General features: G+C 51.6%; 2 protein-coding genes across 6 annotated transcripts; one reads left to right on the top strand and one right to left on the bottom strand.

Moving 5' to 3' along the window:
* The first annotated feature begins 412 nt into the window (after positions 1–412).
* On the top strand, positions 413–6,794 carry HVCN1 (hydrogen voltage gated channel 1). 3 transcript variants are annotated; one of them, XM_071571950.1, is made up of 6 exons: positions 413–462; positions 2,085–2,304; positions 2,840–2,944; positions 3,363–3,594; positions 6,092–6,204; positions 6,455–6,794. In XM_071571950.1, the coding sequence occupies exons 2-6, from the start codon at positions 2,110–2,112 to the stop codon at positions 6,518–6,520; spliced, it is 711 nt and encodes a 236-aa protein (XP_071428051.1). In that variant the 5' UTR covers positions 413–462; positions 2,085–2,109; the 3' UTR covers positions 6,521–6,794. The 3 variants fall into 3 exon arrangements, with proteins under 3 accessions (XP_071428051.1, XP_071428050.1, XP_071428049.1); XM_071571949.1 differs by lacking the exon at positions 413–462 and adding an exon at positions 542–703; XM_071571948.1 differs by lacking the exon at positions 413–462 and adding an exon at positions 544–674.
* Positions 6,748–21,779, bottom strand: TCTN1 (tectonic family member 1). Of its 3 annotated transcripts, none has more exons than XM_071571946.1 (15): positions 21,594–21,779; positions 19,707–19,827; positions 17,394–17,524; positions 16,559–16,725; positions 15,977–16,064; positions 15,090–15,199; positions 12,638–12,658; positions 12,127–12,252; positions 11,420–11,545; positions 10,315–10,397; positions 9,876–10,016; positions 9,436–9,592; positions 8,463–8,588; positions 8,013–8,157; positions 6,748–7,507 (listed from the first exon to the last, which is right to left on the bottom strand). In XM_071571946.1, exons 1-14 carry the CDS (start codon positions 21,757–21,759, stop codon positions 8,014–8,016), a joined length of 1,707 nt encoding a protein of 568 aa, XP_071428047.1. In that variant the 5' UTR covers positions 21,760–21,779; the 3' UTR covers positions 6,748–7,507; position 8,013. The 3 variants fall into 3 exon arrangements, with proteins under 3 accessions (XP_071428047.1, XP_071428046.1, XP_071428048.1); XM_071571945.1 differs by having other exon boundaries at positions 6,748–7,395; XM_071571947.1 differs by having other exon boundaries at positions 6,748–7,384.
* Between the last annotated feature and the right edge of the window lie 165 nt (positions 21,780–21,944).

Below are 21,944 nucleotides of genomic sequence, written 5' to 3'. Positions count from 1 at the left end.
CTTCTGGTTTGTCCCAGCAGAGGAACCTCAGAGAAAGGTTCCTGGTGCTTCTCACAGCTGAGTTTTTTTCAGGACACTTCCCAAAACAGCTTGTTTTGGAGAGCCAGAGGAGACCCGTAAACATGAAGAGGCCTCTCAGCAAACGCGAGCCTGTAACTGGAGGCAGATTAATCCAGGCCTGGGTTTTACACTCGTGTGATCCTGTCGATCCCCGGACCTGCCCCGACTTCGTGAGCCCCGCTCAGCACCCGCGCTCCGAGCTGGGCACAGACTCACCGTTTCACTTCCCTACTGCGCTGGATTTTGGCTCGCTGTGACGAACAGAAAGAAAAAAGTTTAAAAAGTGAAAAAAAAAGTCCATCCGGCGGCATCTCCTGTTCCGGCAGCTCCCGAGCAGGGAAAAAAAGCCAAAAGCTGCGGGAAGGGGAAATGTCGGAGCGGGACCTCCGGGGATGGACGGGGGTACCTGGGGATGGACGGGGGTACCCTGGGAACGGACGGGCACTCAGGGAATGGATGGGGAGCCCCCAGGCCCCGCCGGAGCTCCCCGGGCGCGGTGGGAGGAGGCGGCGGGGCCGGGCCGGGGCCGCCCCTGTCCGGGAGAGGCGGGGCCGTTCCGCGGATCGCCCGCGGCGGCGGAGGAGGCTCAGGAGCAGCCGGGACGAGCACGGACGGTACCGGGGAGCGGGGCTGGGGGCGGCCGGTGGGTCCCGGCCGGGGGTCGGGGGTTGCAGCGGGGCCGCCACGTCCTTCCCCCGGGGTCCCGCCCCGGCCGGGCTGCGGACGGGGAGGTGGGAGAGTCGAGGGGTCCGGGATGCTCCACCCACCCGCGGCGGCTCCGCGGCCGGGAATCCATGTCCGGGTGTCCATGCCCGGAGCCGGGCGACGATGCCCGGGGGTCCATGCCCGGGGCCGGGGGACGATGCCCGGGGGTCCATTCCCGGGGCCGGGGGGCGATGCCCGGGACGCTCTCCCCGCAGGGCTCCGCTCGGTGCCCGGGGACGGATAACGAAGATGCTGCCCCTGTGACGGCACCGCGGAACCATCTCTGTCCTCCCGGCAGGTGCCGGCGTGGCGGGAGCCCCCTCTCCCTCCAGCACCGCCGCTGCCCGGAGCGGAGCCCCCCGGGGAGGGCGAACACCCCCCTGGGGCACGGGGAGGGCGAGGGCAGGTTGTGCTGAGCCCCCCGGCAGCTCCGGGGAGCGCGGTGGGGACGGGGGATCTGCTGGCGGCGGGAGCGGATCTCAGAGGTTTGTGGGCCAGACAGTTTCGCTGCGCGGCCCAAAGAGGAAGGAAAGCTGCGGGGGCTCCGATGGAACACGGGGGCCTCGCTTGCAGCTGCCCAGCCCATCTGTGAGACCCCCCGGGACTTGCTCTCCCTCCCAGCGAACTCGGAGTTTCACCCCTGTGGTTTTCAGTGCTGGAGTGTGGCCTTACTCAGGAGTTGGGTTTGGTGGTCCAGCCCCTCGCTGGGTGTCCGCAGGGAGGGGCTCAAACCGGGATGCCCGAGGGTGAGGTGGGTTCTGGAGGATGCAGGGAGGGGAGATGGGAGGATGGTGTCACCCACTCACCCACCAGGCTGCAACCAGGGGATCACCTGCTTAATTCACCTGCAAAGGCTGAAATAACAGAGGTCCTGATGTTAGCGAAGAGGAACCATGGCTGTTCTTCTCCTTGGCCTCTGGCCTGCAGCCTCATGGACCAGTGTCCCACAGACACTCCTCCACCTGCACCTCGAGGTGCTGCTATACAGAGACTGCTGCTTTTTGCTGCTGTCCTCCATGCTTTGTTTGGAGAAGTCTGGAAATGCCTCGTGGGGAAGTTCCTCGTTGTGGAGCAGCACGAGGGGGCACAGACAGCGCCGGGGGGGCCACTGGGGCTCCTCGTGCTGCCGTGGGAGGTGATGCAAAACCTGCAGCACCAGCGTGGAGCAACTTCCTGTCAGCCGAGACCCAGCCGGGCCGGGACGTCACGGTCCTGTCCCCTCCGTCTCTCCTCCCTGGGGGCAAGCGAGGCAGATTTGGCCCCTTGGGTCAGCCCTGAGCGGGAGGTGACACTCTGCTCTCGTCCCTTGACGTTGGCAGGGTGATGACAGCCTGAGCCACAGCCATGTCCAGGTACCTGAAGCACTTCACGGTGGTGGGCGACGACCCCGTGCAGTGGAGCAACGACTACCAGAGATGGGAGGAGGAGGAGGACAATGGGGAGAAGCAGCCGGACTCGGAGATCAAGCTGGAGCCCACCAGGAGACACATCTCCTTCCAGTACATGATGAAAAAGCTCTTCAGCTCCCACAGGTTTCAGGTGAGGCAGGACAAACCCGGGATGGGGCTCAGGGAGCAGGGCCGAGCTCATAAGCCCCCACAGCAGCTGCTGCCGCTGGGCTGAGCTGGGCTGGGCTGGGCTGTGCCGGGCTGTGCCAGGCTTGGCTGTGCCGGGCTCGGCTGTGCCGTGGGAGCCAAGCCAGGCCCGGCTGTGCCGTGGGAGCTGAGCTGCTCTGGTGGGTGCAGGTGTTTCCTGAGCAGGGTCAGACCCCAGTGCCTCGTGTTCACCACGGCACCGGCATGTGCTCCCCTCAGCTCAAGCTCCCCACACTGAGGGCTGGGGGGTGGCTGGATTTGTGAGGAGCCAGGTAGGTTTGTGTGGGTGGGACTTTGCAGGAATAACCCACCATCCATGGGGAGTCCTGGGTGGGAGCAATGGAAAGCTCCATGAAACACGACCAGCCCAGCTGGGGCTGTGGGTGTTGGGGTGTGTTCAGCTGAAAGGTCACACTGGCTCCTCTTGTTGATCTGTCTGTGCTGGGAGGGGATTCATGTTGGTTCTTCTCCTCTGGCAGATTGGGGTTGTCTGTCTGGTGGTCCTGGACGCCTTGCTGGTGCTCGGGGAATTGCTCATGGACTTGAAAATCATCCACCCGGACAAATATAACATAACCCCAAAGGTAACATGGGGGAAATGTCCCCATGAACCACCATTTCCCTCCCTCTGGTGGCTCAGAGGCCCCTGGATAGGCTGGACCTGGAGCCCCAGCCCTGCCCTGCTGGTGGTCCCAGCACACAAAGGGAGGTCTCCCAGGGACGTCTGGGGCCCACCTGGCTCAGCTCAGACCAGACCCTGCAGCAGCAGAGCTGAATCACTCTCCTCCTGCTCCTCCTCACACCTCCTGGACCAGTCTCCCATCACCACTGGCTGCCACATACTCTGATTGTCCTTTAGAGCAGAAGAAAAGTCCCCAGCCCTTCCTTCTCCTTGTGCAGCCAAACCAGACATGGCCAAAGCAGCAGAGCCTTTCCAGCCTGCCCTGCCTGTGCACACCAGGGGGTTTCTTGTTTCCTTAGACTTGTGCTGCCTTTCCCCAGGTGTTCCACTACCTGTCCCTGTCCATTCTGACCGTGTTCCTGGTCGAGGTGGGGTTCAAGGTGTTCGTGTATCGCCGCGAGTTCTTCCACCACAAGTTCGAGGTGCTGGACGGGGTGGTCGTGCTCGTGTCCTTCGTGCTTGATGTCGTCCTCATCTTCCACGAGCACGAGTTCGAGGCCGTGGGGCTGCTCATCCTGCTGCGGCTCTGGAGGGTGGCCCGGATCATCAACGGTGAGTCACGGTGTCCCCAGGGCCAGGGGCTGCTCTGTCACCTCCCCTGTGTTATCTAGGCCTGTGTCTTTGTTCTCTTCTCGCCCCCACCTGGGACACTCCTGCTCTTCTCTCCCAGCAAACTCAGAGTTCCACCCGGGTGGGTTTTCCTGGCTGGAATCAGGTTGGCATTTTTCTGGGAGCAGGGATAGACTGGTGAAAGGACTGGAGCACAAAGGCTGTGGGGAGAGGCTGAGGGAGCTGGGGTTGTTCAGCTTGGAGAAGAGGAGGCTCAGAGGTGACCTCAGCACTGTCCAGAACTACCTGAAGGGAAGTTCCAGCCAGGTGGAGGTTGGTCTCTTCTCCCAGGCACTCAGCAATAGGACAAGGGGGCACGATGGGCTCAAGCTCTGCCAGGGGAAATTGAAGTTGGAGATCAGAAAAAAATTCTTTGCACAGAGAGTGCTCAGGCATTGGAATGGGCTGCCCAGAGAGGGGGTGGATTCCCCATCCCTGGAGGTTTTTCAACTGAGCTTGGCCGTGGCACTGAGTGCCATGATCTGGTAAAGGGACTGGAGTTGGACCAAGGGTTGGACTTGATGATCTCGGAGGTCTTTTCCAACCCAAACCATTCTATGATTCCCCAAAAAAGCCCTCATAATCCTGCACCCTTTCCCTGGTGGAAAGGGGTGGCCACATCCCAACTTCCCATTGTGGATCCTGTGGCAGTGTTGGGCCAGGGCAGCCCCCACCTTCCTGCACCTGTTGCTGCAGCACAGCAGGTCTCAGTGCTCTGCTCCTCCATCCCCTCCAGGGATGCTGCAGGGAATGTCCTCATCTCACCCTGGATCCCACTTGCTGGGATTCAAAGGGTTTACTATAAAAAGAGAAACAGAAAATACCCCCAGATCAGACTTCAGTGACTTTGCTGTGGAAGTTGTAAATTGTTGCAAATAGATGTAAATTCAGGCACTTTTGGAACTAGTGTAGCTGGAAACACTTCCCTCCTTCCTGGGGAAGGAATGTTGGGATTCTAACCGCAATGAGGTAACTCCTGCATGAAACCTCAGCCCAGGTGCTGTGCTGTGCCCACAGCTGAGGTTTGGTGAGTGCCCTGAATTTGGCACAGAGGGATGAGGGGAAGGGAGGGCTGAGGACCCCCCGGATGGGAGAACGTGCCTGGGGGGCAGCAGCCAAAGGAGGGAGGATGTGAGAGCAGTTTGTGGCTTTTCTTAGTTCAGGGTAAAAGTCAGAAAGAAACTGGGTTTGTCTGCAGCCCTGTGAGCTCCAGGAACCTCATCCCACAGCAGAAAACAGGGCACAATTACAGGAAAATTCCCATGTCCTTGGCTGCTCCTGGAGTCCCCACAAGCCTTTTGCAATGCTTGGAGGAGCAGAGGGAACAAAGGAAATAAAGGGAACGGGTGCTGTGTGTGTGCTGGGCATGGTTCAGTGCCCTGGACGGGGACTGGGTGACACCAGGTGGGCACTGGTTGATGTTATCAATGTAAATAATGCTTTGTGCTGTGAGAATGAGCCCCCAGGCCCCAGAGCTGCTGCTGGAGCAGGGCAGACAGAGTAGACTGAGCACAGGGCACTGGGCAGACTGAGCACTGAGCACAGGGCAGACTGAGCAGAGAGCACAGAGCACTGGGCAGACTGAGCACAGGGCAGACTGAGCACAGGGCAGACTGAGCACAGGGCAGACTGAGCACAGGGCAGACTGAGCACAGGGCAGACTGAGCACAGAGCAGACTGAGCACTGAGCACAGGGCAGACTGAGCACAGAGCAGCCGTGCTGCAGTGCCTCCTGCGTGCTCTCACGGGGGAGGAACAGCGTGTTCCTCCTGCTCTCACCAGGCTGACTGTCCTCTTTTCCTCAGGAAAGGGTGGGAAGAAAATGCCTTCAGTTTGGGGCCTGAGTTGACATGTAATCCCCTAAGGGTGCTGGTAGAGCAGTGACACCTCTGCCCTGATGGGGCACTGCGTGTCCCTCGTGCAGCCGGGCAAGGGGAAACCAAAAGCTGGTGGATCTGAGGATGTCCCTTGTCCTGTTCCACTGTGATGTACCACATCTTGCTCCATTGGGACATCCCACGTCCTGCTCCATTGGGACGTCCCACGTCCTGCTCCATTGCAATGGCCCACGTCTTGTTGTCCTGTGCCCCAGGCTGTGCCCTGCTGTCACACCTACCCCTCAAAGCTGCTCAAACACCACCAAGGCTCCAGCTCCGTCCCCCCAGGCTCTGCCAAGGGAGCACATCCAGCTCCAGGGTTTGAGTGACAGTCTGAGTGATTAATTCAGCTCTGCCTCTTCCCAGCTGAGCATCCATATGGGAATCCCTCGGGTGGCTGATTTCAAACCCTCCTCATTAAGAAAAGCACTTGGGGAGGGTGCTTGGCAGATGACAGGACCTAAACTGGAGAGGCACATGTTTAACTCAGCCCCTGTGTACTGGTAATTCTGCCCGTGGCTGTTTTACAATGTAAAGCAAATCCCCTGGGAATTGTTCCACAGGAATCATTTTGTCGGTGAAGACCCGCTCAGAACAACAAGTGGCCAAGTTAAAACAAGCCAACCTGAAACTTGCAACAAGGCTGGAACAACTGGAACACAGCTGTGTAGAGAAGGTAAAAAAACACCTTTAATTTGGGTTGACCTGCCTGGGATCCTTGTGCAAGGCTGGCACTGTTGGATTGGTTTCCTCATGGGAAGGTGTGGGGTGCCCTGACCAAGTTCCCTGAGCTGCTCCTCCTCCTCCAAGGAATGGTGTGTCCCTCTGTCCTTTAGCCAGGTTGTCCTGTTTTCCTGTGGGAAGATCTGTGGGAATCTGGGGAGCCATGTTAAGGGTATTAATGCTTTGACTTTTGCCTCCTACAGGAGCAGGAAATCGAGAGGCTGAACAACATCCTGAAGCGGCACGGACTGCTCAGTGAGCCAAAGTAGAAGGCCAGTTTTCCAAGGTGGGAATTCTGCCTGGAGAGTGCAGGGTGGGGATCCACCAGCTTGCCCTAAACGTTTTTCTGTCTCTCTGCTTCCTCTTGTATTGTGTTGTCTATAAACATTTTCTATTTGACCAGACTTGGAGATTGCAAACAGAGTTTTGCTGGAAAATTAATCACACACAGTCCCTGTAAACAGCAATTTTTTCCCCTTCTTGTACAGTTCTACAGTCAAAATTGCAAAATAATTTAATAAAAACACATCTTTATGAGCTACACACGCAGAGAAGTACCACTTATTTCAAATAATCTCATTTTTTTCTGTGATAAGATTCTTTGTTTGCAACATCTGGTAGAGATTTGCAGTGTCAGTGATAAGAACTGAGGCTGGAAAGGTCATTTCTTCTCCCCCAGCTGACTGTTCATCATCAATACAGCCCTTTGCCAACCATTCTTCTGATGTTGTTGGTAGTTTCCTCATTTCTGTTGCTGCTTGTGCCACTTGGTTATTTATACAACATTTGTTTCAAAACCACCAACATGCCACTCCTTCCCCTGACAATCAAACAGGCCCCAAACCAGAGACAAACGTGTCCCATCTCATCAGACAATGCAGCAGAGCCCAGTCCTCAGGCTGCATTTTCTCAGCCCTCCTTCCCTTAGTTCACATCCCACTGGGCTGGAAAGCTCTTTGTTTCCACAGCTCATAAATCAAGGTGTGAAAAGGAGTGGGAGATGTAGGAACAGATGTAGGTGAGTGGAACTGCTGGGAACAGCCAGACTCCACAAAAGCCATTAAAAATCAAATTCCAAAGGACCAGGCTGCTGTTTGAACACAACAGGAGCATTTTCAGGTACTGGAAGGTCCCTGTGGAGAGACTGTTTGATAGTTGAAGAGTGAGATGCAATAAGTGGGAGTTCTAGGAGGTGTCCCCAGTGGATTCAAGGCAGGCTCAGCTGGAGGGGTCACCGAGCTTTGCTCAAAGCACAACTGAACAGGTTTTTAAAGAAAGGCAATTAATTAGTGGTGTGGGAAAAATAGCCAGAAATATGTGGCTTATTCATGGGAGTAGATAAAGCAGAGCCCTTATCTAGTGGCACCTGATTGCTTTAATTAGCAATTTAGCAGTGCTGTTGTGGGATAATGAAGCCTGGCTTGCTCTGGAGCTGTGCTGGGTCCTTACCCTCCTGCTGCACAGGCAGGAGTGGGAGTGGAGCTGCAGGGCTGGGCTGCTCTTGTGCTGACTGGGCTGCCAGAGCCACCAGCAAGGGCAGCTCTGGGCTTTCTTCCTCTCACTGAGTTTTATTTGGGAACTTTCCACTTAATGTGGGGGGTTTTAACACTTCTGAGAAGCCTCAGGAGGTGTCACCGTTTCTAAAATTTGGCCAATTTTAGCCCAGGGTGAAGAAGAAACTCCTGGCCCATCACAGTCACTGGATAAACCTTGGATGGGAAATAAGGAAAAGCAGAAATATGGGGGGAGGTTGATGCTTACCTTAGACAAATGGATAGAAAAAATCAAAGGGTAGCTTGAGGTTAATGGTGGGCCAAGCTTTATAGCCTGGCTGTGCAGGTGAAGAGATGTCAGTGAAAACCACAGAACTTGTCACAGGAATAATCCTTTCCCTTCCTGAGGGAAGCTGCAATGAAAATACAAACAGGAATTAGTGCAGCTTGTTTTTTGTATGGCTGTTCCATTTGGGTTGTATTTTCACCTGGCACTTGTAAATTATCTTTCTCCACCTGCAGTTTCTTTTCATGAATGATGTGTGGATTTTTCCTGAAGTGTTTTGGCAGCCACAGCTGTGTGAGCTGGAAGGGAACTGCTGGTGTAATTCACTCTGAGGGGAAGTGCTGCCTTCAGATAAAGAGATTATGAGGGTCACTGGTACCCAGGAAAACCAGCCCTTTGTTTTATCATGAATCCTGTAATTGAATTCCTTACCTGCTTCAGAGTGGTGGTGCTGAGGGTGGCTGTGACATTCACTATCCTGGCCTGGGGATTGACCAGGGACCCGTATTTTGTCCACTTCACTTCTATTCCAAGGGACACTGGAATCTGGCACGAGCCCTGCAAGGGGTTAGAAGGTCTCTCATTGTCTGACCTGCACAAAAGCCACTTCATTAATTAATTATTCATGTTATTAAAGGGGCAGGATGGCCCAGAAGGCTCCCTGAGGGGTAGCAGAGGTGCTGCAGCCTTGGCTGTCCCTGCAGGTTTTCCACAGGTGACAAAGTGACTCCATAACTCCCTTTCACAGGACTGTCCTACCTGAGACAGGATTTGGCTCTTGGTGATCATGCTCAGCACTTTTTAATATAAAGACTTATTTTAGTCCTGCTGGACAGTAGAAAATGCTGAACTCTGCCAGGGCAGAATTTTGGAGCCTCCAAGCTGAACTATTTTTAGGCATTTCTCCTTGAACTGTCACGTTCCTGGTTACAGAAATTACTCACTCTTCAGTTGCAAAAGCAACAATCCACCTCTACACAAACTGTCATTTTCTGCTGTGCTTCAAAGGGCTCCTGCTCCCTTGCCCTGACCTGGTGTAAGAGGAGAAACGCTGACCCTGTTACCTCACTCTTTCCACCTCCCCTCTGGTGCTTCATCCCCTGTGAACAGCAAGCTAAAGTGTGGCCAGAACTCCTCTTGCATCCAACATATTGTCCTGAGCCAGAACTGGGTACCAGCTTGGTACAAAATAAACCCTGCCTCCTACAGCAAAAGTGGAACTCCTCATTGGTGAATATTCCAGGAATTTCCTCCAGGTTGTTTCTGCATTTTTCCCCCCACATTTTTTCCCCCAGTTGGTTCCTGCATTTTTAGGCTGAGAATGCTGAGCTGCTGCTGCTTTACAGGTAGAGATGAGAGAGGGCAGTGGGAGTGAAGGTGTAGGGGGTGTTGGTGTGACTTTCACCTGTTCTGAGAGCTGGAGGTGAGTTATTGGCACCCAGTCGAGCACATCCTGGGCTTGGGAATTCCCAAAGGAGGCCACATACTCAGGGAAGCTTTGGCCCTTCAGCACATCCATGAGGGTCTGAGCCAAAGGCTGGCATTTCAGAGCTGCTGTAATTCTTCAGAAAACACACAAGAAAGAGGATGAGTTAGAGCCAACCCCACTGTTTGGCACAGGCAGCATTTCTCCTGCTCCCATGCACTGTTCAGGCCTTCTGGCCACAGCTGCTGATGGCCACAGTCTTGCCAAGAGAAAGACTATTACTAATGAAATGCAATGTTTTAGAAATAATCCTCCATTCCCAACACTCCACCAGCTGTATGAACAGCCAGGCCTGATCAGAGCCTGAGGGAAAAGGCTGTCAAAGGGTTAAAAAATTAAAAATGAAGGTTAGTTCTCACCTTAACTTACAGCCTGAGATCATGTTCTGACCAAAGAGCACTGGGGCTCTGGGTCCCTGTGCTGCCAGGCAGTCCTGGCTGGGGCTGCTCTGCAGGATGCTCAGCTGGCTGTGCTTGTTGCTGCTCTCAATGATGCCAGATGTAACTCACAGTTAAGGGCAAATTCAGCACTCCATGTGTATTTCAGGACAAAAAAAGAACCCTTAATCACATCCTTAAAATACATCTGAAAATGCTGTAATAGCTCAGGACTCCTCTCACAGTGTGAAGCAGCACCAGAGTGTGCAGGGAAGAAGGTCTCAATCTCACTGCACAGTCTCTGCAGTCAGGACTGAGTCATTCCCTGCTAAAACACAGCCCAAACCCATGAGAGATGTCCATGCTGGAAGGGGTTTGTGGAGCTGGGCCAGAGCAGGGGCTGCAGAGCAGGAAAGGATATCCCTGGGGCCGGAATCCTGCCCTCACAGGCAGCCCAACAACATACCCAGGGCTGCCACTCAGGGGAACTGGCTTGGTGTCCACCTGCAAGGCAAACACACAGGACTGAGAAGAGCAACGAGGCTGGTGAAGGGACTGGATGTGGCACTGAGTCTCCTCTTAAACACCTCCAGGGACAGAGAATCCAACATGTCTTTATCCAACCCCACTGTGATCACCAGCCCATGGCACGGAGTGCCACAGTGATCACAGTGGGGTTGGATCAAGTCGTGGTTGGATCAAGTCATGGTGATCACAGTGGGGTTGGATCAAGGGTTGGACTTGGTGATCTCAGAGGTCTCTTCCAACACAACTGAGAAGAGAAGAGCAACGAGGCTGGAGAAGGGACTGGAGCACAAGTGCTGTGGGGAGAGGCTGAGGGAGCTGGGGGTGTTTAGCCTGGAGAAGAGGAGGCTCAGAGGTGACCTCAGCACTGTCTGGAACTGCCTGAAGGGAAGTTCTGGCCAGGTGGGGGTTGGTCTCTTCTCCCAGGCACTCAGCAATAGGACAAGGGGGCACGATGGGCTCAAGCTCTGCCAGGGGAAATTGAAGCTGGATATCAGGAAGAAATTCTTTCCAGAGAGAGTGCTCAGGCATTGGAATGGGCTGCCCAGAGAGGGGGTGGATTCCCCATCCCTGGAGGTTTTTCAACTGAGCTTGGCCGTGGCACTGAGTGCCATGATCTGGTAAAGGGACTGGAGTTGGACCAAGGGTTGGGACTTGATGATCTCGGAGGTCTTTTCCAACCCAATCCATTCTATGATTCTATGACTGGATCTCCTCCTGCACTCAAAGGGCTGCAAAACACACAACTCCTTCAGGATTATGAGTTGCCTGGAATGATGAGTGGTAAGACTGTAAGTAAGGCTTTGCTTCCCGACACAGCCACAAAATGGGGCCTGTAAATGTGACACTTTGGAGGCCTTTATTGGCCAGCTCTGAAATGCTGCCTCATCTGTGTGTCCAGGGCAAGTTACACTTCACCTGGCAGCTCACAACTGTTCTGATTCAAGTTTAATAAGGTTTGTAATTACGTGTCTCTCACCAAATGGCAGCCCCACAGTTACCTGAGTGAAGCTGATCTGGAAGCTCTGCTGGATTGAAAGTGCTTCTTTGGTGATTGCCCCCAAGACAAAAGCAGCAGCTGCTTCTACTATTTCTCCTGTGTCTGTGTAGGTAATGTGATAACTCACCTGAAAATTAAACAGTTTAGAGGTTAATTTGAATAATGCTTAGGAGAAACTAGAAAAAATTATTTTAAAATCATTCAAGTGTTTTATTTCTTCCTTAAGAAACCCTGAACCACAGAGTGGGGATATATTTGGACTCGATGATCCTTGTGGGTCCCTTCCAACTCAGAACAGTCCAGTGTGTGTGTGATTCTGTGAAATGTCTTCTGGAGCCTCTTCAAAACTGGCTTGTTTAACTATAAACACAATGATCACCTACTTAAGAGTAAAAAATGAGATGATGTGCAACATCTATTCCTTTCTCTCTGTGCCATCACTGTGCCTGAAACCACCTTCTCCCAAGCCTAAAGGAGTTTAAACTCATGTTAGTGCCTGTTTTGTCACACACACATAACAGCAGCAAGGATTTCAGCCTGTCTCCATGTCATGCTGCATAGTCATTATTTGGTTGCAAAACTCTCTCTTTTATCCCAAAGTCGGTGTTTCTCTTGCTCTGGGCATGTCTAAGGGAATTTCAAGGCCTTCCTGAGAGCTTTGCAGTGTGTGGCTCAGGAGGGATTTGGGGCACAGACTGTCCCACCTACCCCCAGGACGACATTTGAGCACAGCTCCCCCGAAGCCACCGGCAGCCTCAGGATGTCACTGTCCTCCAGCAGGGTCCTCCCTCCATCCAGGGACTGCAGAACCATGGACTGCACAGTGATATTCACCTGAAAAACAAAGCCAGGACAGCTCTGGAGCCTGGGGATGATCATTGGTGTGATAATCATTTCTGTGTTCCTGTATCTCTGCTGCAACAGAACCATTCCTGTGTTACAGGTGTTGCTGAAGCTCAACCAAAGGGTCTGCTCTGAAGTAAATAAAGAGATTTGCTTCAAAACAGGGAGTTTTATATGAAGGGAATGGATCAGGGTTGAATGTTTGCAGGCAGCATATTATGCTGGAGTTGCTAAGTGTCATTACTGGTAGCAAATTATAGAATTTTTTACTGTAAATATTAAGCCCCTGCTGTGGTCAAGTCAGTGAAAAACTTCCACTGACTAGAACAAAGAATTTTGCTGCCAGCTCTTCCAATGAATTTAGAAGGGTACTTACCCTCTGGCTTGATTTGGGCACCTAAGAAAGAATAAAAGGGCAAATTAAAGCAAATTAAAACAACAGCAATATTGCAGCAGCCATGGAGTAAAGCAGTTAAGGTTTAACTCCTTTGCCTATTTAACTCTCTCCTTACAGTAACTTTTACACAGTGGAAGGGATTGGATACATGCCAGGAAGTGGGAACAGAAGAAAAAATCTTACAATCCAATCCCCTCCTTCCTCTGACTCTTGGAACTATTCCCAGACCCCCATTTTGGGAAGTTGTGCTTTCCAAAGAAATGAAGAGCTCGTGTTGTCCTGCTCTGATGGTGAGAATTCCATGATTTCATGGTCTCCAAACCAGGAAATAAGAAGCTCTTGTTACCCAGCATGAAAATTTTCAGCAATATTTCATGGAAAGGCAGGAATGTCAGACCAAGGTCATGGATCAGGCCTGAAAAATACCCACATCTTTTAAAGCATAATTTTATCAAAGTTTCACTTTTCTGACTTCCCATCTTTGGGAAGGGACCAAGAACAGGACTCTGACCATGAAGCAACTCTGCAGAACTATGGTGGGATGCAGGAGCAGGGACCATCCCAGGGGAGGGCAAGACATTCCTGGAGCTGCTGCAGGTGGAGCTGTGCCACACTTGCCAGCCCAGGGCACAGCCCAGCCACCAGGATCAGCTCTGGGAATGAATCTGCTTGTAAAGATTAACTTGTCCTTCAGGGCACCACTGCTCCTGACCAGGGAAGAGGGAGTGAGCTCCTCTCCTGGAATGCTGTGTGTCCATGGCTGGGGGTGGGTCAGTCCTGGCTCTGCAGGTCCCTGGCAGCTCTGCAGCCTCCCTGGCTCGGCTGCCCACCTGGAAGGGAGCAGCTCTTGGCTCTGGCAGCCACAGGTACCCCCTGGCCATGGTGGGCAGCACCTGGGCAGAGGATTCCCAGACCCTCCAGCACCCCTGGGATGTGCTGGACAGGTCAGGGCAGAGATAAACTGCTTAATGCAGATTAACTGCAACAATTACCAAGTCGTTCCTCTCCCTCGTGGCAGTGAGGGTGGGGCTTTCCCAGGGCCCTGCTGTCCCAGTGCTCCCAGTAAGGCTCTGGGGTTACTGGTCTGCCGTTTCTCTGGCCAGCAGCTCCACCTGGTGGCACTGGGAGGGCTCCTGCTCAGCCCTGACACCACACTGTCCCCACGGCATCACCTCCCGATAGCACATCCCACCTCCAGCTCCCTTTGGGAAGGGCATCTTCCTACACAGAGTGTCCAGCAGCTCCTCAGCCTTCCCCAGTCCCTGCAGCCGATCCCTCCTGACATCCACGACCTCTCCTAAGCTGGGCCTTGGGCCTGGCAGGCAGCACACAGGAAGGAGTTACTGCTCACTGTTCCACTGAGGAAATCCCAAACCCCTCCAGTGCTGGGGCCTGACCACACTCTCCTTTTGGGAGGACAGGGGAACACTCAAAGCCCTCCTGAGGCAGCTTTTTTCCACCTTTCCACAGAAGGCTGATGGAAAGCCAACATCTGTGGGCAATCAGATGTTCAACAAGGTTCTCAGGGAGCAGAAGGATGAGCCCACCTGTGAAAGGGGCTCTCCTTTCCTGCTGGTAGCTTTGGAATCTGGAAGGAGACTGGAAGGGGTGTTTGAGCAGTCACTCCCTGCTAATTAAATTAACTTAAATAATCACATCAATTAAAAACATCTTAGTGGTGGGGAGGATGCTGTTTCTTGCTGACCTTCAGCCCCTGGAAGGAGCCAGCAGGTTCAGGTGTGGTGTGTTTCACTTTCAGTCTTGCATGAGTGATCCCTTGGTCTTCCTGAATATCCTCAAAGGGGATTTATTTATACCTGACATATCCTCCCCCAGGTCAGAAAAGGGAGAAAAAGGAGGCTGAGCTTTGACAAAGCCCAGACTGTGGTGGTGGGCAGGATCCAAACAGAACTGCCCTCAGTGGGGTCAGTGTGTTCCTTAAGGGGCATAAGGAGGGTTGGTTTGTGTGACTTCAAAAACTGAGGCTTGGGGAAAGGGGCAGATGCAGAGGATTAAACCTGAGTTTTACCAGCTCTTTAGAACTCAGATTTCTTGGAATTATGCACTCTGGTAAAAGGTTCTTGGAAAAGCCTGAGCATGCACAAAGCCAGAAACTGCAGCAAGCACCAGTTCAGTGAGCTCAGCTCTTCAAAACCATTTGTTTTTACTTCATCTTTGTCTGCATTATTTATATTTGGCTAAGCAGAGAACAGTAAATTATTCTGCTCCCAAGGCCTGAAATAAAAGCATTCCCAAAGGCTTTCTGCATAAAACTCTGTTGTACAGGGAGATGGTTTTTTCCCAACCCATAATTTAAAAATCCAAATAAAACCCCATCTCCTCTAGTAAATAGACATTACTCAATTCTGCAGCTCCAGAAGGATCTGGGATATCCACAGGCAGCTGTACAAGTGTTCCAAACCATACTCACTGCCAGAATGCTGGAGTTGATGTAGAACAGCATGCTGAGGCCTGGAATGCTCTCACATTTTTCCACACTTACTGATCTGATGCATTTTGTGGCCTGGTTTACTAAAAACCCTAAAAAAAAAATCCAAGTGTTACTGAAGGAAATTAATTATGAAAAGTAGAAATAAAAAGCAATGTAAGAACCTTAAATACAAGGAAAAGTGGAAGTAAATGTCATGTCTTTGTGGATAAGGATATAAAGAATTACACTTTATTATATTCCCCAGAAATGCTATGAGACAAAATACTCCTCCTTAACAAGCAGAAGCTTCATGAAAGCCAGAAAAAGATTTATTCCTTAATTTTTGAGATGCCATCAGAGTTTTTCTTTCACAAGAGGCTCCAATTCTCCTCCAGTTGTGAGCCCATAATGCCAATGCATTTCCAAAGCCCAGCTGGGCTGCACTGGCATTATGGGCTCACAAAAATGCAGGTGTGGGTTTGGTTGTGGCTTTTCCTTTTTCCTGCAGCTTCAGGAGACTGAGAGGAAGGTGAGGAAAGTTCAAACGTGGAGCTCCAGCTGCAGGTGGGACTGGGGAGAGGGAGCTCAGGGGACAAGGGGACAGTCACCCTTGTGCCCTTTGATTAACCCCCTCATGCCACAGAGGATGTTTTATTGGTGGATAAACAGCCCATTAACAAGACTCTCAGGGATTTACTTTGAATGTTTAGCAGAGATGCAAAACAACTTCCATTCTGTGCCTTCAAACCCACAGAGAAGCAGAAGGTGTTTGGAAATGTTTGCTCATTTTGCCTTAGGTTTCCCCTGGGGTGTTTGCCAGCTGAGGAACCTCAACCAGAGCAGGACATTTTAAAGCAAGTCAGATGGAACTGAAATGCATTTCCAACCTGCAGGATTTGCATCAGAGCACCAGGAGGACACAACAGGACTTGGCAGCCTCAGAAATGCATCCTCTGTCTGGATAGGAGCCCCAAACTGCCAAAGAAACACAGGGTCAGGCACACAGGGGTCTGTCTCTCAGCCCAGCACAGCTTTAGAACATCCTTATTAACAATAAATATCAATAAAAGAAGTGCTTATTTCCACTGTGTCAATAATTTATTTTAGAACATTCTTATTAACAATAAATATGAATAAAAGAAGTGCTTATTTCCACTGTGTCAATAATTTATTCTACTTTGTGCATCACTTTTTAAGCCACTGCTACGTCTTTATGTTTAAAATAGCAACAGAAAAGTGACTGATTTTTCAAAGTTCTTAAAAATCCAGCTCACTTTTTGAGTTAACACAAAACATTACAATCCTTAGTTTTACATTTCTATATTTAAAGGCCAATATAAATGTTGTCTCTTATTTAACTGCATTATTTAAAAGCAGATGCAACCACTGCTGAGTTGTTCTTTTGTGGACCAATTTCATACTGAGAGAATCAGGTATCATTTCCCTGCCTTTGAATCACAATTCCTCACCTCATAAGTGTGATTTTCATTTGCACCAGGAGGGTTTGGAGCCTCTGTGTCCTCTCCCCACTCCTGGGGCTCAGCACTGAAAGCAGCACCTCCAAACTCCTGAAGCAAACGATCAAAGTTGGCTGCACTTGGCATTTCAGGGGCCTTGAGCTGCAGAGCTTGTTTGTCTGCCAAGACATTGAAAGGAGGAGAGAAATTTAAGGAGAAAAGACACAAAAATGGTATTTAGTGACAATTTTACCTTCTGGAGTGGTTAAAAATACCTAATGCAGCTTAACCTTTGCTTTAAGAGAAACCCCAGACAGGGCCTTAAATCATTAAATCTTCAATCATTTCACCCAGATCCAGGAAAGCACAAACTGGATCCTGAGGAAAAGCCCTTGGCTTTCAAAATCCTGGTTTTTAACAGCATCATTTCCACACCAGACATGTCAGTCAGTGCCTGCAGTTTCCATGTAAATATTCAGGTGATTACCTCAGCATTAATTAAATTAAGAGAACATAATTAAATTAAATTAAGGGAACACAGTGCTGGTCACTTTTAACCCCCCTGCAAGTCACTTCAAAGGATTTGTACCACAGATTTGTGTCAGTTTTCCATGAGACAACTTTAATTTATTTGGGGATGCTGAATTATTTTTTTAAATATATTTATTTTCCCAACAGAGAAGACTAAAAGTATAAGATGCTTTAACTCCAGGTGAGAGGATCACAACACAAGGACTGTGAGCAGACACAATCACCACCTCCCTGAGAGGTTTAATAACACAAAAATAGTTTTCAATTTAGTCTTTTTCTGGTAAGCAAAGAGCTTACAAACAGCAGCTCCACTTACAGTTGGTAGAATGAATGCAGAAAATGCTGGGATTGACTTGGTCAATTAGTTGGAATATCCTTTCTGGTGGATTGGCTTCAACATCAAGAGAATACACAGCAGCTTTCTGCCTGCACAGGTTGCTGTCCCCTCTGCAAAGAGTAATTAAAAAGGAATTAAGGATCCACTGGAAGTGAGTGTTGATCAGATTTTAAAGTCCTTTTTTCCTGTACTGAGGCAACATCATTAAAAAAAAGGCATAATATTCCTGTTTAAACCCAATTTGTGTGATTGTGCATCCTGGGAAGGCCCCTGTTGTTGTAGCTGAATAAGAAATAGTGGGAATTCTCCCCCATGTGGGATTGGGCAGAGGGAACTGTGAGTGGCACCAGGAGGGAAGGGGAGACACAAGGAGGAACCTGCCAGGGATAATATCAGAGCTAAAATGATGAATTTGGTGAGATCCAGGTGGTTGGGGCACCAAAAATGCAGGGTGGAAATAATGGAAATACTGAGATCCACAATACCTGCAGACATCAAAAAAAACACCTGAATTTTCATGCCAAAGGAACATTTCACACAAAAAGAATTTGGGGGAAGAAACACAACTTCACTTGAGGCATTTCTAGTTGACAAAGACAGAACAGTCACCGCAGACAATTAAAGTGTCACTCAGGAAGGTGTTGATTAGACCTTTCTGAGGTCTATAAAAATCTCTAAATGGGTGGCAGGAGTCATTGTGTGCAAGAACAATGAGAAACCCCAGTCTGGCATGATTGCTAATTCAAATTTGAAAGCACCCAGAATAAACCCCAGTGCTCAGATTGGCATAATTTATACAGAAGGTGGGCTGAAAAGCTGCACTTTTTGTTCTGAGAGTTCACCAAGAGATCTTTTTTTCACAGCAGGATTTTGCAGTGAGCTTTTCTTAACTCTCTGAGAGGATGAAATGGGGTGAAAGGGGTTTTTAGATAAACTAAACAGCAAAAAAATAAATATTGGCTTGGCTTTATTGGTGTAATGTGACACTTTAGTGGTTGTGAGACTGGCAGGTTGGGATGGGGACTTTCAAACTGGGACCAGAACAACCACTTCAAAAAGCACTGAACTGATCAAGTCTGCAGCTGATATCATAAATGTAATGAGAGAAGTTACTAATTAATTGCTAATGACCTACAGAGGTGGCCAGATAGCATCAGTTCTCTTAACTTCCACACACTTCATTATATTGATAGAAGTCTAAAGATGCATCATTTTTCCCCCAAAAAACCATCACCATTTAAGTGTCCAGACAGGAGAACAGTGAAACAGGAGGAACAGGAGAAAACAGGGAATAGAACAAGGGAAAGAGAAATGGGTGGGAGTGCAGGGAGCTGGAAGGAGCAGGAATTGCGGGTTTAGGGGCAGGAATTGGGGTTCAGGGGGCAGGCACTGGGGCTTAGGGGCAGGAATTGTGGTTTAGGGGCAGGCACTGGGGTTCAGGGGGCAGGCACTGGGGTTTGGGGGCAGGCACTGGGGTTCAGGGGGCAGGCACTGGGGTTTGGGGGCAGGCACAGGGGTTTCAGGGGGCAGGAATTGGGGTTTGGGGGCAGGCACTGGGGTTTGGGGGCAGGCACTGGGGTTTGGGGGCAGGCACTGGGGTTTAGGGACAGGAATTGGGGTTTAGGGGCAGGCACTGGGGTTTAGGGACAGGAATTGGGGTTTAGGGGCAGGCACAGGGGTTTCAGGGGGCAGGAATTGGGGTTTAGGGGCAGGCACTGGGGTTTAGGGGCAGGCACTGGGGTTTGGGGGCGGGCACTGGGGTTTGGGGGCAGGCAGTGGGGTTTGGGGGCAGGCACTGGGGTTTGGGGGCAGGCACTGGGGTAGGGGGCAGGCAGTGAGGTTTGGGGGCAGGCACTGGGGTTTGGGGGCAGGCACTGGAGTTCAGGGGGCAGGCACTGGGGTTTGAGGGCAGGCACTGGGGTTTGGGGGCAGGCACTGGGGTTTGGGGCAGGCACTGGGGTTTGGGGGCAGGCACTGGGGTTTGGGGGCAGGCACTGGGGTTTGGGGGCAGGCACTGGGGTTTGGGGGCAGGCACTGGGGTTTGGGGGCAGGCACTGGGGTTTGGGGGCAGGCACTGGGGTTTGGGGGCAGGCACTGGGGTAGGGGGCAGGCAGTGAGGTTTGGGGGCAGGCACTGGGGTTTGGGGGCAGGCACTGGAGTTCAGGGGGCAGGCACTGGGGTTTGAGGGCAGACACTGGGGTTTGGGGGCAGGCACTGGGGTTTGGGGCAGGCAGTGGGGTTCAGGGGGCAGGCAGTGGGGTTTGGGGGTTTCAGTGCCCCCTCTCCACTCACATGACCACGGGCACGGAGCAGGAGGTGAAGAGCCCGAACTCCTCGGGGCTGCAGTCGGGGTCACAGCAGCAGTTGGGGTCACACTGTGCCACCAGCAGGTCACACACACACAGCCTGGTCACTGCAGGACAGCAAAGCACAGCTGGAGGGGGCACTCAGAGCCCCCCAGCACTGCCCACCCAACCCCAGACTCTGCTGGGGAGTCGTTTTTAAAAGGCAACTTTGGAAAACTCCATGTGGGACACATGGACAGGGCTAAAAGGTCCTGGTGTGTTCCCTGAGAAATAAACCCCCCTAACAAACAAATAATCAATTAAGTAAATAAACATAGATTAATTACTTTCATTTTTAACTTATGAATTAATATGATATCATTAAATAAAGAAGGAAATTTAAAAACCTAACAGGAATTTTGAAGGTATGAGAATACACCCAGCCCTGCAGAGGGAATAAAAAAGAGGGAGATACAAACAAGGTGTTTGTTTCAACTTCTTGGGAAGGAAAAGACAATATTTTGAAGGAGCAGTGAGATGTTTATAAGCTTTGAGCATATCCCCAAATTCCTGTGCTCTGTTTTAAGTCATTTTTAAGGCCATCCTTTCTGCTACTTAGAAAATCTGTTTGGGTCATGTGGATAAAACTGAGACTAAAATCTCATGGTGTGTTCTCTGAGAAATACAAAAACAGGAATTTTGAAGGTTTGAAAACATACTCAGCCCTGCAGAGGGAATAACAAGAGAGAGAGAGACAAACAAGGGGTTTGTTTCAACTTATTGGGAAGAAAAATAAAACATTTTGAAGGAGCAGTGACTGTTTAAAAGCACAAGCAGTAAAAGGTCTCCCTGATGTGTCAGCACAACCAGAACAGAATCCTTTGGAAATGTTTTTTCTCTCTGTTTTTTTATAATCACAGAGCGAGGAATTGCTAATAATTAATTCTGTGAACTGGTTTCATAAGATGTTTGGAAACTCAGAACAGGCTTAGGTTTTCAAGTTTATAAATCCAAAGAGCAGGTATTATTACTCTTCTGAACTGTTCTTGAGAGATGCTGCTCTATAATAAATCTGGACTCAAAAAAAGCACAGAATGAGGAAATCTAAGGCCAGGGTTTTATAGACAAGACATTCAAGGGGTATTTTCATCATTGGTTCTTTCATTTCAGTTTGACTGTTGCCTGTTTCTCTGTGGCCTCTTGGATGTTCCCTGAACAGCATCCAGATATTCCCTGGAACCTCAGAAGCTCTGCCTGTTCTGTGGCTGAGTTTAGACCTGGCATCTTTAGTTCAGCCTGTGAGCAAGAGAAGTTCAAACAGGGGTGATTGTATTGCAAGGCTTTGTCTCCCAGATAATTTGGCAAGTATGGAAAGCTGAGGTGATGGAAATAAGAAGTTAAATAAAAGTGTGGCCCATCACAGTGAGGAAACCCCTGCTGAGAGCAGAGTTTGTGGTGTGTGTGGTGTGACAATTCACTCACAGCGCCGGGAGGGAGTGAGTGGCAAAGTGTGCACGTGGAGCTCTGCGGGGACACCCAGGAGGGCCTGGAACCCTCTGCGGGGTCGGGCCGTGGCCGGGGGGGTTCAGCAGACCCTGCCCTGCCCCCTCGGGGCTCACAGGGCTGGGCGATGGGCAGGTCTGCGATGCCCACGCCCTGCCCAAGTAATGATGGCCAGGCCGTGCCCGGCTAATGATGGCCAGGCCGCGCAGTGTCCCCGCCGCCCTGTGCGTCCAGGGGCTTCCCTGCGCTTTCCCGGGAGGCTCCGAGCTCCGAGCGGCGCCAGGGTAGCGTTCCCAGTGCCGGGGGCCGCAATGGGAGCGGGCGAAGCGCCGAGGCCGCGAACGGGGCTCCCCTGGCCCGGGCAGCGCCGCAGCCCCCGCAGGGCACCCACCGTCCGTGACCGGGGCCGGAGCGCTGAAGGCCCGCTGCTGGGCGGCACCGCCAGTGTCTGCGGGCTCCGCGCTTGGCTCTGCCGCCCGGAGCGGCGGCGGCAGCAGGAGGAGGATGAGGAGGAGGGCGATGAGGGCGGAGAAGGCCGCGGGGCCCGACGCCGCCATGGCGGCCGCCCTTAGCAACGGTTGCCAGGGCGCGCGGGGCACCACGGGAAGGGCGGGCCCGGCTCTCGCGAGACTCGGCGGGCCGAGGCGAAGGGCCGTGCCCCGGGCAAGATGGCGGCGGGTCGTGAGGGGCAGCGGGACCAGCGGGGCCCCTCAAGGGACCCCATCGTCCCCCAGGGCCTCCC

Source organism: Pithys albifrons, chromosome 17, assembly GCF_047495875.1.
Source record: "Pithys albifrons albifrons isolate INPA30051 chromosome 17, PitAlb_v1, whole genome shotgun sequence".
In the NCBI taxonomy this organism is placed as follows: domain Eukaryota; kingdom Metazoa; phylum Chordata; class Aves; order Passeriformes; family Thamnophilidae; genus Pithys; species Pithys albifrons.
Note: the sequence above shows the minus strand (reverse complement) of the source record. Positions and strands in the feature narration are given on the sequence as shown.